Here is a 16,215-nt window from a genome sequence, read left to right on the forward strand (position 1 = left end):
GGGATAGAAATGTCAGTAACCAAAGACTGAACTGGAATAAATGTGTAACCTGCCTCAAGATTCTTTGTGGTTGTTTTGTGCTTTCACATTAACTAAATCTGCTGCAAAACAACAACAGAAATGGAAATGAGCTGGAAGAACTTGACGAAAAAATAGGAATTTTTTTTATAAACAATAGATTGCCAAAAATAAGAGAAAGAATAGAAATACTTAAATGCCCCTATTGATATTAATGAAATAAAAGAAGGAATTGTGACTTCTAAGAATGGTAAAGTCCCTGGTACACATGGTATTTCTATAATGAATTACAAAAATTTGGAAGAGACAATATTACCGGTATTAGAAAAAATAATGAACAAAATTTTATAAGGAGGACATGTGCCAGAATAATGGCAAGAGGCCCTAATTACATTGATACTGAAATGTGGTTCCAATTTAGGGTAAATTAAAAATTATAGACCAATCTCACTTCTAAATTCAGATTATAAATTATTTGCAAACATTTTAGCCAGTAAATTGAAAAAGATCCTAGCAAGATTCATAAAGAAAGATTAATAAAGATTAATAAAGTCTGGCTTACTATGGAGAAGACAAATTTACAGCAACGTAAGGTAGGTAGTAGATACAATAGAATACCTAGAAATGAGACCAGATAAAAAGGCAGCCCTGATCTTGGTGGATGCGGAGAAAGCATTGGATAATGCTTCAGAGGCTTTCATGCAAAAAACTTTGGAAATGATGAGTTTGGGTGAGAAAATATGTAGTGGTATAAAAGCGATTTATATTTCCCAAAAGGTCAGACTAATTATAAATGGTGAAACATCAGAAGCTTTTAATATCTCTTAAGGGAACAAGACAGGGCTGCCCTCTTTCTCCTCTCCTCTTTATCACACTTCTGGAAGTGTTTTTGAAAGCAGTAAGAGAAGACCCTAGAATAGAAGGAATTAAAGTTGGACAAAAGGCCTGTAAGGTCAGAGCCTTCGCAGACAATCTAATAATTCCAACAGAAAACCCTCTAGAGGAGCGATTCTCAACCTGTGGGTCCTCAGATGTTGTTGCACTACAACTCCCATCATCCCTGAGCTCTGGCCTTGCTAGCTAGGGGCGATGGGAGTTGTAGTTCAGCAACATCTGGGGGCCCGCAGGTTGAGAAAGGCTGCTGTAGAAAGTACTATACAGTGGTACCTCAGGTTACATACGCTTCAGGTTACATAAGCTTCAGTTTACAGACTGTGCTAACTAACCCAGAAATAGTACCTCGGGTTAAGAACTTTGCTTCAAGATGAGAATGGAAATCGTGTGGTGGCAGCGTGAAAGCAGCAGGAGGCCCGAATAGCTAAAGTGGTGCTTCAGGTTAAGAACAGTTTCAGGTTAAGAATAGACCTCCAGAATGAATTAAGTACTTAACCCGAGGTTCCACTGTATTAAGACCTCCCCATGTAAATAGTGGATGTTTCCTAAGGTTCCATATTGACTAAAGCTTCTCCCCTGTGGGAGTTCGCCAATGTAATGTAAGTTTATAATTCCTGTTGAAGCTTTTTCACCTTTCAATACATTTAATTGGTTTCTCCCCCGTGTGAGTTCGCTGGTGTATTCTAAGGTGTCCACTTTTACTGAAGCTCTTTCCACATTCAATACATTTAAATGGTTTCTCCCCCATGTGAGTTTGTAGATGTCTTCTAAGTATTACATTTTGACTGAAGCTCTTTCCACATTTAATACATTCAAATGGTTTCTCCCCCGTGTGAGTTCGTTGGTGTATTCTAAGGTGTCCACTTCTACTGAAGCTCTTTCCACATTCAATACATTTAAATGGTTTCTCCCCTGTGTGAGTTCGCTGATGTATTCTAAGGTATCCATATTGACTGAAGCTGTTTCCACATTCAATACATGCAAATGGTTTCTCCCCCGTGTGAGTTCGTTGGTGTCTTCTAAGGTGTCCACTAAAACTGAAGCTTTTTCCACATTCAATACATGCAAATGGTTTCTCCCCTGTGTGAGTTCGTTGATGCGTTCTAAGGTATCTATTTTGACTGAAGCTGTTTCCACATTCAATACATGCAAATGGTTTCTCCCCCGTGTGAGTTCGTTGGTGTATTCTAAGGTGTCCACTTCTACTGAAGCTCTTTCCACATTCAATACATTTAAATGGTTTCTCCTGTGTGTGAGTTCGTTGATGTATTGTAAGTGCTCCACTTTGACTGAAGCTGTTTCCACATTCAATACATTTAAATGGTTTCTCCCCCGTGTGAGTTAGTTGATGTCTTCTAAGGTGTTCACTTCTACTGAAGCTCTTTCCACATTCAATACATTTAAATTGTTTCTCCTCTGTGTGAGTTCGTTGATGTCTTCTAAGTGTTCCACTTCTACAGAAGCTCTTTCCACATTCAATACATTTAAATGGTTTCTCCCCCATGTGAGTTCCTTGGTGTATTCTAAGGTCTTCACTTTTACTGAAGCCCTTTCCACATGCAATACATTTAAATGGTTTCTCCTCTATGTGAGATTGTAGATGTCTTCTAAGTGCTCCACTTTCACTGAAGCCCTTTCCACATTCAATACATTTAAATGGTTTCTCCCCTGTGTGAGTTCGTTGGTGTATTCTAAGTGTTCCATATTGACTGAAGCTCTTTCCACATTCAATACATGCAAATGGTTTCTCCCCCGTATGAGTTCGTTGGTGTATTCTAAGTGTTCCATATCGACCAAAGCACTTTCCACATTCAGTACATTCAAATGGTTTTTCCCCTGTGTGAGTTTGTTGGTGTATTCTAAGATTTCCATTTTGACTGAAGCACTTTCCACATTCAATACATTTAAATGGTTTCTCCTCTGTGTGAGTTTGTTGATGTATTCTAAGGTGTCCACTTCTACTGAAGCTCTTTCCACATTCTACACATTCAAATGGTTTATCCCTTGTGTGAGTTTGTTGATGTGTTCTAAGTGTTCCATTTCGACTGAAGCACTTTCCACATTCAGTACATTCAAATGGTTTTCCCCCTGTGTGAGTTCCTTGATGTTTTCTAAGAGTTCCATTTTCCTTGAAGCTCTTTCGATAGTCAGTACATTTAAATGGTTTCTCCTCTATGTGAATTCTTTGATGTGTCCTCAGTCTTCCACTATGACTAAAGCACATCCCACATTCCATGCATTTAAACTGTTTCTTTGTTCTTCCCAATGAATTCACAGATGGCTCCATAGAATTCTGGCCATCATCTTCCTCACCTGTTTGGGAGTGGGGAGGAAGGGGAAGAGAATCCTGTTAAGACTTACAATAAAGAAACTGAACACACGTCAATCCAAATATGCACCGTCTCCTATTTTAACACTGTCCCATTTCTCTATTGTCCTCTCTATGTTCCAAAGTTTTAGGAATGCAGATGAGATAATGGCAGCAACACATGATCACTCCATTCACACTTAATAAACTGCATTATTTTATAATCGATGGTGGAATTGGTTTCTTACGACACATCTCTGTATTTCTCTTTTCCCAGAGAGGAAATGATCACTGAATCGAGTAGCAGTCTCTCCTATGTCTAATGTCAGGGAACTGCCATCGGAGAAGCAGGAGGTGGAGGGGCTCTCAGAAGTCAGGAGAGACTCAGCAGCGAAAGAAGGCACCAGCAGGGGGAGTGTGGGAGAACAGAAAGAGAGAGAGACGAAAGAATGGCTCAGGGAATCTGCCAGCGCCTGAGGGAGCCATGCTTAAGGGGCTCCGCTAAAGACAGAGCGTTGCTAAGTTGAGCAAACTCTGAGGGACTAATCATTTACGCACAAGCAGTTCATCATCCCATCACATCTAAGAAGTAAAACTTTAGTGTTACTATGCCACATGTAACTATAAAAATATTGCAATATATTTGAATCCCCAAACTTGGCCCTCCAGATGTTTTGGGACTACAATTCCCATCATCCCTGACCACTGGTCCTGTTAGCTAGGGACACTGGGAGTTGTAGTCCCAAAACATCTGGAGGGCCAAGTTTGGGGATGCCTGTATTAGAACATAAGAAGAGTCTGCTCGATTGGGCAAAGGCCCACCTAGTCCAGCATCCTGTTCTCACAGTGGCCAGCTAGATGCCTATGGGAAACCAGCAAGCAGGATTTGAGTACAAGAGCCCTCTGCCTTCCTGTGCTTTCCAGGAACTAGTATTAAGAAGCATTATTGCCTAGGACCACAAGGGCAGCGCACAGACATCAGTCTAATCCTCTTTTTCAAACTATCCAAGTTGTTGGCCATCACCGTCTCCTGTAGGATGGAAGTCCATAGATTAAAAAAGCAGAAATACAACCAAAAACACTTTCGGACCACAACTCAATAATTCTTGAACTAAAAGGCGAGAAAAATACTCCATTTAGAGTATTGATCATATTTTGGACAATAGAATGAAAGGTGTTTTAGCAGAAAAAAATCATCACTATCAGGCCTGCTTTCTACCAGGACGTCAGATGAAGGAGAATATAAGGAATATAACTGATATTATTGAATATTTGAAAGTAAGAAATGAGAAAAAAGCGGCCTTAATGTTTATAGATGCTGAAAAGGCTTTTGATAATGTTTCATGGACTTTTATGAAAAAGATAAAAGAAAAAATGAATTTTGGGGAGGCATTTGGGAGAGGAATTGATGCAATTTATTTTTACCAACAGTCTATGCTGATTGTTAATAAGGTTATAACAGAAAAGTGTAAAATAATGAAGGGGACAAGACAAGGATATCCCCTATCACCATTATTATTTATTTTGGTATTAGAGGCCCTGGCGAGAGAGAAAAAGTGGAGAAATTAACTACAGGAATAATAGTAGAAAATAAAGTATATAAATTAAAAGCTTTTACAGTTCACCTTGCAATTACAGTGAAGGATCCCATAAATACTCCACTGAAGGTGGTAGAAAAGGTACAGGACTTCGGTCCGGCCGGAGGCTTTAAACTAAACAAGAATAATACTAGGTTTTTGGTAAAAAACACAATGGAGCAAGACCAAAAGGAATTTCAACAGAAACAGAGTTAGTTATACATAACAAAGTCAAATACTGAGAGATTTGTTTGACAGCTAAGAATATTAATATTTTAAAAGACAATTACAAGAATTAGTGGAAAGAAATAAAAAGAGGTTTAGAGATATGGGGAAGAATGAATGTATTGCCAAAAATGTTATTTTTATTCCAATCAGTCCAGGCAATAGGCAACGCAGGATGCTTTGAAAAATGGCAAGAAGATACATCTAGGTTTATCTGACAAGGGGCGAAACCAAGTATAAAAAATAAATTATTAAGAGAGAGAGAAGGTTTTTCCCTGCTGGGTTTGAAACTTTATTATGAAGCGTCCTGTATCTGCTAGAATCGGGAATGGATTACACTGGAAAACACAGATACTGTATTTTAGATCTGGAAGGACACAAATAATGGATAGCATGCATATTTATGGTAGGGAAAGGCCAAGGTGTTTAGAGCTTTTCAGAATCATATAGTAAGAAAACCAATTTGTAGGGTATGGGAGAAGTATAAAAATTTGTTTGAGTAAAAAAACACCCTGGTGGCTTTCTCCCTTGGAAGCAATATCTCTGAAAAAAAATTGAATATGAGAAGTAATTGGCCAACTTATACAGAGCTGTTAACTGAACTTGAAAACCAACTGAAATTAAAAGATTTTGAAGAGATAAAAGGAAGCTGTAACTGACTGCTTACAGTACCATCAGCTAAACGATATCTTTAAGATAGACAAAAAGAATGGTTTTAGTTATGAGACATCAATATTTCAAAAAGAACTCTTAGGAAGTAACATAAAAAGTTCTGTCTAAAATGTGTAACTTGCTCCTAGAATGGTAACAAAGAATGAACAGGTCAAATCAGTTATGACGAAATGGGAAAGGGACTTAGGACATAACATACAAATGGCAGATTGGGAGAGGCTTTGGAAAACAGATCTGAAATTCACAGCTTGCTGTACATTGAAAGAAAACTACATGAAAATGATGTACTGGTGGTATTTGACTCCTAGTAAGTTATCTAAAACGTATAGAGAAAGTTCAAATATCTGCTGGAAGTGTAAAGAAGAAGTGGATACCTTTTGCTATATGTGGTGGTCATGTAAGATAACAGTATCATTTTGGGAAATGGTATATAATGAAAAAGTAGAGACACCACCTTGCCAATGAGCGCAGTGAAAACCAGGAAGTTTTAAAAAAGGCTGGGGAGGGCATGGGATGAGGGGCAGGGGAGCGGGAGCGGGTTTTTTCCTTCTGCAGCTTGTTTTGAGGCAGGAGAGATTTGAGCATTGTCTGGGTCCCAGTGCCCCTACTCCTTTTTTATGCTCCATTCTACTGCTGCCAGGGGCTGCTTATTACTCAAACTGAACCTGATACCAGTAGCCACGTGTACAAACAACGTAGAAGGCTGCAAGGAGGAGCGCTTTTACACAGCTAATGGCAAATGCCCTGCAATCCAAGTCTTGATCACTTGCTCAATTCAATTCCCATTAACAGAGGTGTCCGACAGGGTTGTATATTGGCTCCACTCCTGTTCAATTTGTTCATAAGCGACATGAGGACTCCCCTAAATAGAGGCCCAAGAAAGGATTCATGCACCCCGCCTAGCACTTTATCGCTGCCCCTTGTTACTATATGCGGATGACGCAGTCATTCTTTCTTTTTCTAGAGTAGGTCTCAGGAGGGCCTTAAAATTTTTTGGATCATACTGTAACGCAAATTCCCTTACAATTAATTATGGAAAATCTAAGATCCTGATTTTCTCAAAGAGCCGGAAACTCCATAATTGGAGAATTGATGGGAGAGTCATTGAACAAGTCTACAGATTCCAATATTTGGGAGTTTGGTTACAACATAACCTCAGATGGAAGGCCCATGTAGCCTATGTTACAAATAGAGCCAAAGCTATCTCCTTGGCGATCTTGCGATTCTTCTTCACCGATGGGGCCCTTCATATCCCATTGGCGCTGAAAGTCTTCAAGGCCAAGGTGATCCCGACAATTGCTTATGCCATCTCTATTTGGGGGACTTTTGTCAACCTATCTCACCTGGAGGTCATTCAAAATCAGTTTTTAAGAGGGATATTGAAACTGCCCAACTGTGTAAGTAATACAGCGTTACGCATGGAACTTAATATTGTATCCCTGGAAAATGCTCTGTGGAAGCACATACTTTGTCACTGGTTATCTCTATGGCACAATCTCCCAAACTTGTACTTGATACAATGTATGTGGAGAGATGATTTCCAGAGCCCATGGGTAAAAAATTTACAGCTGAAAATCATGGCAATGGGAATCTCCCCATCCAAATTACTAGAGCAGGACATAGGTAAAGGTAAAGGTAAAGGTACCCCTGCCCGTACGGGCCAGTCTTGACAGACTCTGGGGTTGTGCGCCCATCTCACTTAAGAGGCCAGGGGCCAGCGCTGTCCGGAGACACTTCCGGGTCACGTGGCCAGCGTGACATCGCTGCTCTGGCGAGCCAGAGCCGCACACGGAAACGCCGTTTACCTTCCCGCTGGTAAGCGGTCCCTATTTATCTACTTGCACCCGGAGGTGCTTTCGAACTGCTAGGTTGGCAGGCGCTGGGACCGAGCAGCGGGAGCGCACTCCGCCGCAGGGATTCGAACCGCCGACCTTTCGATCGGCAAGTCCTAGGCGCTGAGGCTTTAACCCACAGCGCCACCTGCGTCCCTAGAGCAGGACATAGTCCCAGCTAAAAGAACAGTAACCTGTAAACTAGAGGAGATGGACTTGCAGCAGAAAATGGTCTTGGGCAATGGTACCTGCTCACCTCTAAATCTTGGTTTATTACCCCTCTTAAGGCTCCCAAACTATTTGAATTCCTTAACTTCCTCTGCTCATAGATATGCCTTTGTAAAGGCAAGATTCAACACCTTCCCATCAAACGTGCTGAGAAATAGATTCTCCAATGGACAGATATCGCTCTTATGTGATTGTAATTGTGGGGCACCGGAATCATTACATCACATAATTTTTGACTGTGCTTTTCACTTGCCTGCCAGGAGCAAGTTTCTTGCTCAATATCTTAAGGGAATTGCCGATGATACGATTGAAGCCAAACTGAGATATCTACTAATTGACGATGACCCCCTAAGATCACTCATGGTTGCCAGATTCTTGATCAGCGTCCTATCCCTAAAGAAGAGAAACGGTCTCCTGTGTGGCTCGGTTAACCCCTTTAAACCATGATCTATGTTTTAGGTGATATCACCATTGTTTTAAACCATGATCTATGTTTTAGGCGATATCACCATTGATATCCTTGATTAATTTATGAGCAGAGGGCGATGTATAGGTTACAAATTTATTGTAATGTATGATGGTCGTCCTTGTTTTTGTTTTGCTTCGGTTCCTGTTTGTCTTTTGTAAGTTTAGGCGATTTTAAATTTGGAGGTTTAAGTATAATATGTTGGTATGGAAAACTGTCGTGTAACGGGCCAATGGCCGTAATAAAGATCAATCCAATCCAATTGCTCAAATCTATCCTGCCTCAAAACAAGCAACGAAAGGATGAGGCTGCAAACTGTTAAATGGAAAAAAAACCCAGGCACAGGGCAAATACCTTAAGTAAAATGGCAAAGGGAGGCAGGTGCTTCAAAGCCAGAAGGCACTTTTAAAAGTGGTGCGTAGCCAGCAGAAGGTTCGCCCGCTCCCTAAACGGAGCAATGAGGCTGCAGAGGGACGGCAGGACACAGGAGGGGTTGGATCAGGAAGGATAAAATTTAAGCAACCAGCATCAAAAAACACCCCAAACTCGAGCTCTGAGCCACAAGCACAGTGAAAATCTGGAGGTAAAAAAGGATAGGCTGCTGGGGACTGGAGGGCAGAGGCTGAGGGAGAGGGGAAAATTACGCAAATCCGCCGCATCTCAGCTGATCCACTGGCTCCTTGAGCCTGCACACTAAACAAACACACAGCTCCTGTACCTCGTAGTCTCACTCTGATATACCAGTAGTTTATTAAATAGTTTAGTACATTTGATTCAGAATATTTTCCCCCTGTTTTCCCCCTCTGAAAACTAGGTGCGTCTTAAGGTCCGGTGTGCCTTATGGAGCGAAAAATACGGTAAATGAAAGGAATGGAGTGAAGTCATGTGATTCAGAGAATCTCAAGAAGAAGAAGAAGAAGAAGAAGAAGAAGAAGAAGAAGAAGAACAACAACAACAACAACAACAACAACAACAACAACAACAACAGTTTGGATTTGATATCCCGCTTTATCACTCCCCTTCAGGAGTCTCAAAGCGGCTAACATTCTCCTTTCCCTTCCTCCCCCACAACAAACACTCTGTGAGGTGAGTGGGGCAGAGAGACTTCAAAGAAGTGTGACTGGCCCAAGGTCACCCAGCAGCTGCATGTGGAGGAGCAGGGAAGCGAACCCGGTTCCCTAGATTATGAATCTACCGCTCTTAACCACTACACCACACTGGCTTTATATAAATGTCTTTAATATAAACTTGAATTTGTATAAACCAATAAAAATATTTCAAAAAAAGGGAAGTCCATAGATTGACTTATGCTTCTGTTGATTCATCATTTGCAAACCCCAAAATAGGTGTTCCTGTTTTTGAAGTTTGCCCCGGAAATCGAATGTGCTCCTGAGCTTCCATTTTTACTGTTGCGCAGCAAATTTAAGTGCCCCCCATCCTAATTGAGGCTTTTTTTCACTCTGTTTTACCCTTGAGCAGCTAATTTAAGTCGTCTCCATCGTAATCAAGGCTTTTTCATCCCATTTGTTCCCTTGCACAGCTAATTTATGCTCCTCCCCCCCCATCAATATTAAAGCTGTTTCTGGTTGCATTGTTCTGAGGTGACATTTGGTGCTTTAGTTTTTTCCTATTTTTTGCGTTTTTGTTTGTGTGCCTTTTTCATTCTTGACTGTGGCTTGTTTTTTTGTTTTAATTTTAATTTCTATCATCTAAAATACTGTCTTATTTATTTTATGGTACAGAACATTGTTTATTGCTTTCATTTTATGCTCCTTGGTTCTGGAACGCTTTAGTTTTGGAAGACTTCTGGAACCGATTATGTTTGAGAACCAAGGTACCACTGTAACTCCTAAGATTTAAAATCCTGGAGGAAGAAAATCTGCCCCCACTACAGTGGTACCTCTGGTTACATACTCAATTCGTTCCGGAGGTCCGTTCTTAACCTGAAACTGTTCTTAACCTGAAGCACCACTTTAGCTAATGGGGCCTCCCGCTGTTGCCACGTGTTTTGTGTTCTCATCCTGAAGCAAAGTTCTTAACCAGAGGTACTATTTTTGGGTTAGCGGAGTCTGTAACCTGAAGCGTATGTAACCCAATGTTAAGTTGTGGGCGAACATAGCAGACGACACAGCGATTTCTCCAGAGCAGCTCTTTACTTGCAAGCTGGACAGAACTGAATAGCAAACAGCTCAGCCGGCCTGCTTTTATAGGCAGCCGGCTGTCAACATTGTAGCAAAAACAACCCAGAGTTTCCCGCCTAAAATAACTGATGTGGACCTGAGTGAAAACTATCTACAGTATCCCCCCTGCTGGCCCAGGGTAAAACTTCACTACATAACACCCAAGGTACCACTGTACTTTATGAAAGGGATTCAAGAAACAAAGAGATGCTTCGGAGAAGGCGTCACCCCTTCCTTCTTCCTGTCAGGAACTTCCTTCCATTTGTTTGCTCGCCATCCTTTCCTCTTTCTCCCTCCACCATCCATCTATCCCTGTCCCCATCTCCTCTCTCCTGGAACTCACCAGATTTCTCCAAGGGTCCTGGGAGGGAATGCTCAGAGGTTGTGGGGAGGGATGCGGGAGACAGCCTGACCAGGTCAACAGTCCATCTTCCTCCTTCCATCCTGTCCAGGGTTGCAGGTTCAGTCTCAGCTAGGTTTGCAGGTTCAGCTTCCTGAGGAGCGCAGAAGCCAGAGCAAGTTGCAGCTTCCTGGGAGGGAGGGAAGAAGAAGCCAAGGCTGTCTGAGAGCCCCTGCAGGGATTCTCCTGCCCAAGACATTCTGCTGCCCCTGGAGAAGCCCCAACTGGGCACCCCCTTCGCAAGAGCCCCAACCCATTTTCAAACACCTTTGGCAATTTCTTTCACCTGCCTGTGCCACCTCCCTTCCTAAGGCTGGCATGGTACGCACATTTGTGGCCTAAGAGTAGATCCCTTGGAACTTAAGAGTTAATCTTTAAAGGACTGCTCTGAATACATGGGTGGCCCTTGCATGGAGAAGGAGGAAGCCCCTTGCTTGCATCTGGACCCCCTGGGAGAGGCGGGGGATCTGCTCCCTCTGCCCTGGCTTCCTCCTCCTCTGCCCTCCTGCCCTGCAAACACCCTTTGCTCTTGTTGCTCAGGGGAGAGAGGCAGGAAGAGCCTTCAAACCCATCCCTTTCCTCCTCTGCAGCCCAGTGAGAGGGGAAGGAGCTGCAGTGCCTGGTTCACTTCATGGTTTACTGGGATGTGAATGAACACGTCCTCTGCCTTCCATGCGGTGGGAGTGGGGGGGGTTTAAAAGTGGTTGAGAGACCCCCCCCCTCCACATTTCCGCATCGGCAAATAAATGCGGAAAATTGCTGGCTTGGCAAATGAAAAAAAGACAAAAACTTAATACCATTACAAACTTGGAAGTGGAAGGAAAAAATATACAGAATCCAGTGGAGATCAGAAAGTGTTTCCAGAGGTACTTTAAACAACTATATACACAGGAGACGCAGAAAGAAATGGACATTGACCGATTTTTGAAAACAAATGGACTACAAAAAATCTCTCAAGAAAATAAGCCAATGTTGAAGTGCAAAATAATGGAGCAGGAGGTAGAAGGGGCCATCCAGAATATGCAATTAGGCAAATCTCCAGGACCGGATGGTTTGACTTCAAGATATTATAGATCCCTGAAAGAATGGTTAGTACAGCCATTAAAGGAAGTTTGTAATAAAATATTGGAAGGGAAAAGGGCACCAGAGTCGTGGAAGGAAGCTTATATTACACTTTTACCGAAAACAGAGTCTGAGAAGACACAGCTTAAGAACTACCGCCCCATATCTTTGCTTAATGTGGATTATAAAATTTTTGCAGACATTTTGGCTAAAAGATTAAAAAAGGTACTAGTAGAAGAAATTCATAAAGATCAAGCTGGCTTTCTCCCGGGCATACACTTGTCTGACAATACGAGGAACATAATTAATATTCTAGAAAAATTACAAGTGAATATTAATACTAAAGCAGTCTTGATATTTGTGGACGCAGAGAAAGCCTTTGACAATATTTCTTGGAGTTTTATGAAGAAGAATTTACAGGGGATGGGGGTTGGTCAAGGTTTTGGCAATGGTATAGGTGCAATTTACTCAGAACAAAAGGCTAAATTAATTGTGAATAATGTAGTGACAGAAGAATTTAAGATAGAGAAAGGAACACGACAAGGTTGCCCAATCTCTCAATTGCTTTTTATATCGGTCCTGGAGGTTCTTTTAAACATGATTAGAAGGGACCAAATGGTTAAAGGTATACAAGTCGGAGCTAAACAGTACAAATTGAAAGCATTTGCCGATGATTTGGTATTGACATTACAGGAGCCAGAATCTAGTACTAAAAGAGTACTGGAACTGATCCAAGAATTTGGACAAGTAGTGGGATTTAAGTTGAATAAGATGAAAACTAAGGTTTTAGAGAAAAATCTAACAGTGACTGAGACAGAGAGGTTTCAGAAGGAGACAGGATTAACACTGGCTAAGAAAGTGAAATACCTAGGGGTTAACATGACCGCTAAGAATGTGAATTTATTTAAGGATAACTATGAAAAATGTTGGATGGAAGTGAAAAAGGATTTAGAAATATGGTCAAACCTGAAGCTATCATTGTTAGGCCGAATTGCTGTAATAAAAATGAATGTATTGCCAAGGATGCTGTTTTTGTTTCAAACATTGCAAATTTTGGATAAAATGGAGTGTTTCAAGAAGTGGCAGAGAGATATCTCTAGATTTGTCTGGCAGGGCAAGAAGCCTCGAATAAAATTTAAGATACTAACTGATGCTAAAGAAAGAGGTGGATTTGCCCTGCCAGACTTAAAACTTTATTATGAATCAGCCGCTTTTTGCTGGCTGAGAGAATGGATGCTTCTTGAAAACACTGACGTGCTGGATTTAGAAGGTTTTAACAATGTATTTGGGTGGCATGCATATCTGTGGTACGACAAGGTCAAAGCACATAAAGCGTTAAAAAACCATATTGTCAGAAAAGCACTGTTCAATGTTTGGATAAGATATAAGGACTTGCTTGAAAATAAAACCCCAAGGTGGTTGTCACCAATGGAAGCGAAGGCTCAGAAAAAGTTCAATATGGAGGCCAAATGGCCGAAATATTGGGAAATTTTGGAACAAGAGGGAGACAGATTAAAACTGCAGTTTTGAAAAATTAAAAAATAGAGTGCGAGATTGGCTTCATTATTACCAGATGATGGAGGAATATAACTTGGACAAAAAAATTGGCTTCCAGGTGGAAAAATCAAAATTGGAAACAGAGCTGCTAGATCCTAACATTAAGAACTTGTCAAGAATGTATAACTTGCTGTTGAAATGGAATACTCAGGATGAAACGGTGAAATCTGCTATGATTAAATGGGCACAAGATGTTGGACATAATATTATGATGGCTGACTGGGAACAGTTATGGACCACAGGTATGAAGTTCACGGCATGCAATGCCTTAAGAGAGAATATAATGAAAATGATTTACAGGTGGTACCTAACCCCAGTCAAGCTTGCAAAAATCTACCATTTGCCCGATAATAAATGTTGGAAATGCAAAGAGATTGAAGGTACATTCTTTCACCTTTGGTGGACATGCCCAAGGATTAAGACTTTCTGGGAGATGATCTATAATGAAATGAAAAAGGTATTTAAATATACCTTTCTGAAGAAACCAGAGGACTTTCTCCTGGGCATGGTCGGCCAATTGGTGCCAAAGAAGGATAGAACTTTCTTTATGTATGCTACAACAGCAGCAAGAATACTTATTGCAAAGTACTGGAAGACACAAGATCTACCCACCCGGGAAGAATGGCAGATGAAGGTGATGGACTACATGGAAATGGCGGAAATGACTGGCAGAATCAGAGACCAGGGAGAAGAGTCGGTGGAAGAAGATTGGAAAAAATTTAAAGACTATTTACAGAAACATTGTAAAATTAATGAATGTTAGAAGGATGTTGGAATGATGATATGTGATTTTAGCAGAAATGTTATAAAGGATTAGGAAAAAACTGACTGTTAATTGGTGAAAGGAGGGAAAGTAAAGTTACATTATATTAAGATAAATTACAGGACAAAAATTTGAAAAGATGGAAAGGATTTGCTGAAACAGATAATCGAACTAGAATACAAAAAAGGGAGGTGTGAGGAGGTCAAGGAAATAAGCTAATGAAAGATAAGTTATGGGAAGATTCGCTGTATCTTTTTTTGTTTTTTTCAATGGATTTTATTTTTCTGTTCTTTTTTTTCTTTTTCATATCCTTCCCCCCCCGCCTTATTGTGATGTGTTGTATTGTTTTTGTTTAATATGGTGTTTTTACTTTTTCTTTCTGTAACCTTTAAAACTTTAATAAATATTGTTTTTTTAAAAAAAGAAGAGAGACCCCCCCTCCAGTCCTTTTGGGAAACAGGAGTTTTGGTCAGGAGTGAACAACTTAGATGGCAAGTTCACAAGAGAAGCACTTTGGAGCACTGCTTGGTCTTACTATGTGTTTGGACCTAGAGGACAATATACACGTTTACACCACGTGGATCCTTAAAGAGGGCATTTCTTTAAAGGCCATTTCTACAAAATGGAAGTATTCTGCTGGAAGCCCTATATAGGAAAGTTTTTAATGTTTTAAATTTTTTGGTTTTTTTTGTTGGAAGCCGCCCAGAGTGGCTGAGCTGAGGCAACAGTCAGATGGGCAGGGTGCAAGTAATGAATTATTTATTCTTATTATTAGTAGTATTATTCCCTCCTAAGCCCATCCTGTTATGCATGCTGATCAGAGACTCTGTCCCAACCTCTCCCTTGACCGCAAGAGGGCTTCCTATTTTTACAGCTATTCTTCACATTTCTATACTGCCCTTCCTCCAAATAATAATAATAATAATAATAATAATAATAATAAATTTTATTTATAGATCACAGGGTAGCTTACAAGAGAAAAACACAGAGATGCATAGCAGAGCAACAAATAAAAACGACAACCCTCCCGCCCCCCATGCAGGTGTGCAGTCCATAGATTGCTTAATGAGCCAAACGCCTGGGAGAAGAGAAAGGCTTTCGCCTGTTGCCCCTCCTCCGAGGGTTCTTCTGCTGGGGTATAAATATTAAATTTAATTTATACTATTAAGGCGATCCTGGCCAGCAATGCCCACCCCTCTCCTTCCCTGCAACTCCCTTTGCACCAAATCCCTGCAGGAAGAAGCTTCTCCCCCCCCCCCACTTCAAGGCCCCCTTTAAGAAAAGAGCTCCCTTCCCTCCTCCCCATCCGGGGGCTTCTCATCCTGGACCCCCTCGCAAAGCCCCTTCCCTCCTTCCCCGCCATTGGCTTTGCACTCACCCGAAATCCCGGGCAGCGGGGGCGGGAATGGGAGCCCCCGCGCGGGAGGCAGGGAGTGAGGGCGCTTAATTAGGAGGCTTGATTAGGAAGAAGCCCCTCCTCCGCCCCCGCAGGATGCAGCCCCCCTTCCCGCCTCCTCCCCTCCCTCCCTCCCTCCTTTGCAAGCTCCAATATTATCTCTGCTGGTGAAGCCGGAAGTGGAGGCAACTCTGAGGAGGAAGGAGAAGTTTGTTTCCACGCTCAGCCTCTTGTCTGTTATTTGATAATGGGGGAAGGAAAACCTCGTAGCACCCAACCAATGGGAAGGCGAGGGAGGGAACGTGTGCATGGGGAATATAAGATCATACTTTGCCCCAGATGGACTGTGCCTGCTTTGGACTCCCGCTTTTGCAAGATAAGGGACACGGCTGATGCTGTGGGTTAAACCACAGAGCCTCTTGGGCTTGCCGATCAGAAGGTTGGCAGTTTGAATCCCTGCGGCGGGGTGCGCTCCCGTTGCTCTGTCTCTGCTCCTGCCAACCTAGCAGTTCGAAAGCACATCAAACTGCAAGTAGATAAATAGGTACCTGTTGTAAACAAAATCTGCTCTTATTCCCTTATGGGGGACACAAGAGCCTTTGCAGGTTCTCCATCAGTAGGAGAAAATAACAGGCCA

The 16,215-nt window shown here is 41.7% G+C and overlaps 1 protein-coding gene across 3 annotated transcripts; it reads right to left on the reverse strand.

Annotated features, from left to right (window-relative positions):
* Positions 1 to 264: 264 nt before the first annotated feature.
* LOC307208526 (uncharacterized protein) lies at positions 265 to 15,944 on the reverse strand. Of its 3 annotated transcripts, none has more exons than XM_079963186.1 (3): positions 15,561 to 15,944; positions 10,744 to 10,894; positions 265 to 3,225 (listed from the first exon to the last, which is right to left on the reverse strand). In XM_079963186.1, the coding sequence occupies exons 2-3, from the start codon at positions 10,841 to 10,843 to the stop codon at positions 1,541 to 1,543; spliced, it is 1,785 nt and encodes a 594-aa protein (XP_079819312.1). In that variant the 5' UTR covers positions 10,844 to 10,894; positions 15,561 to 15,944; the 3' UTR covers positions 265 to 1,540. The 3 variants fall into 3 exon arrangements, with proteins under 3 accessions (XP_079819312.1, XP_079819310.1, XP_079819311.1); XM_079963184.1 differs by having other exon boundaries at positions 10,744 to 10,930; XM_079963185.1 differs by lacking the exon at positions 15,561 to 15,944 and adding an exon at positions 14,032 to 14,347 and having other exon boundaries at positions 10,744 to 10,930.
* Positions 15,945 to 16,215: the final 271 nt, after the last annotated feature.

The sequence above is a fragment of the Podarcis cretensis genome, assembly GCF_951804945.1.
Source record: "Podarcis cretensis genome assembly, chromosome: 2".
Lineage (NCBI taxonomy): Eukaryota > Metazoa > Chordata > Lepidosauria > Squamata > Lacertidae > Podarcis > Podarcis cretensis.

Coding starts and splice junctions, on each gene's coding strand:
- LOC307208526 (XM_079963186.1), bottom strand. CDS start 10,843: ATGGAAGGAGGAAGATGGACTGTTGACCTGGTCAGGCTGTCTCCCGCA. Junction 3,226..10,743: donor AGGACCCTTGGAGAAATCTG/GTGAGTTCCAGG, acceptor ACTCCCAAACAG/GTGAGGAAGATGATGGCCAG.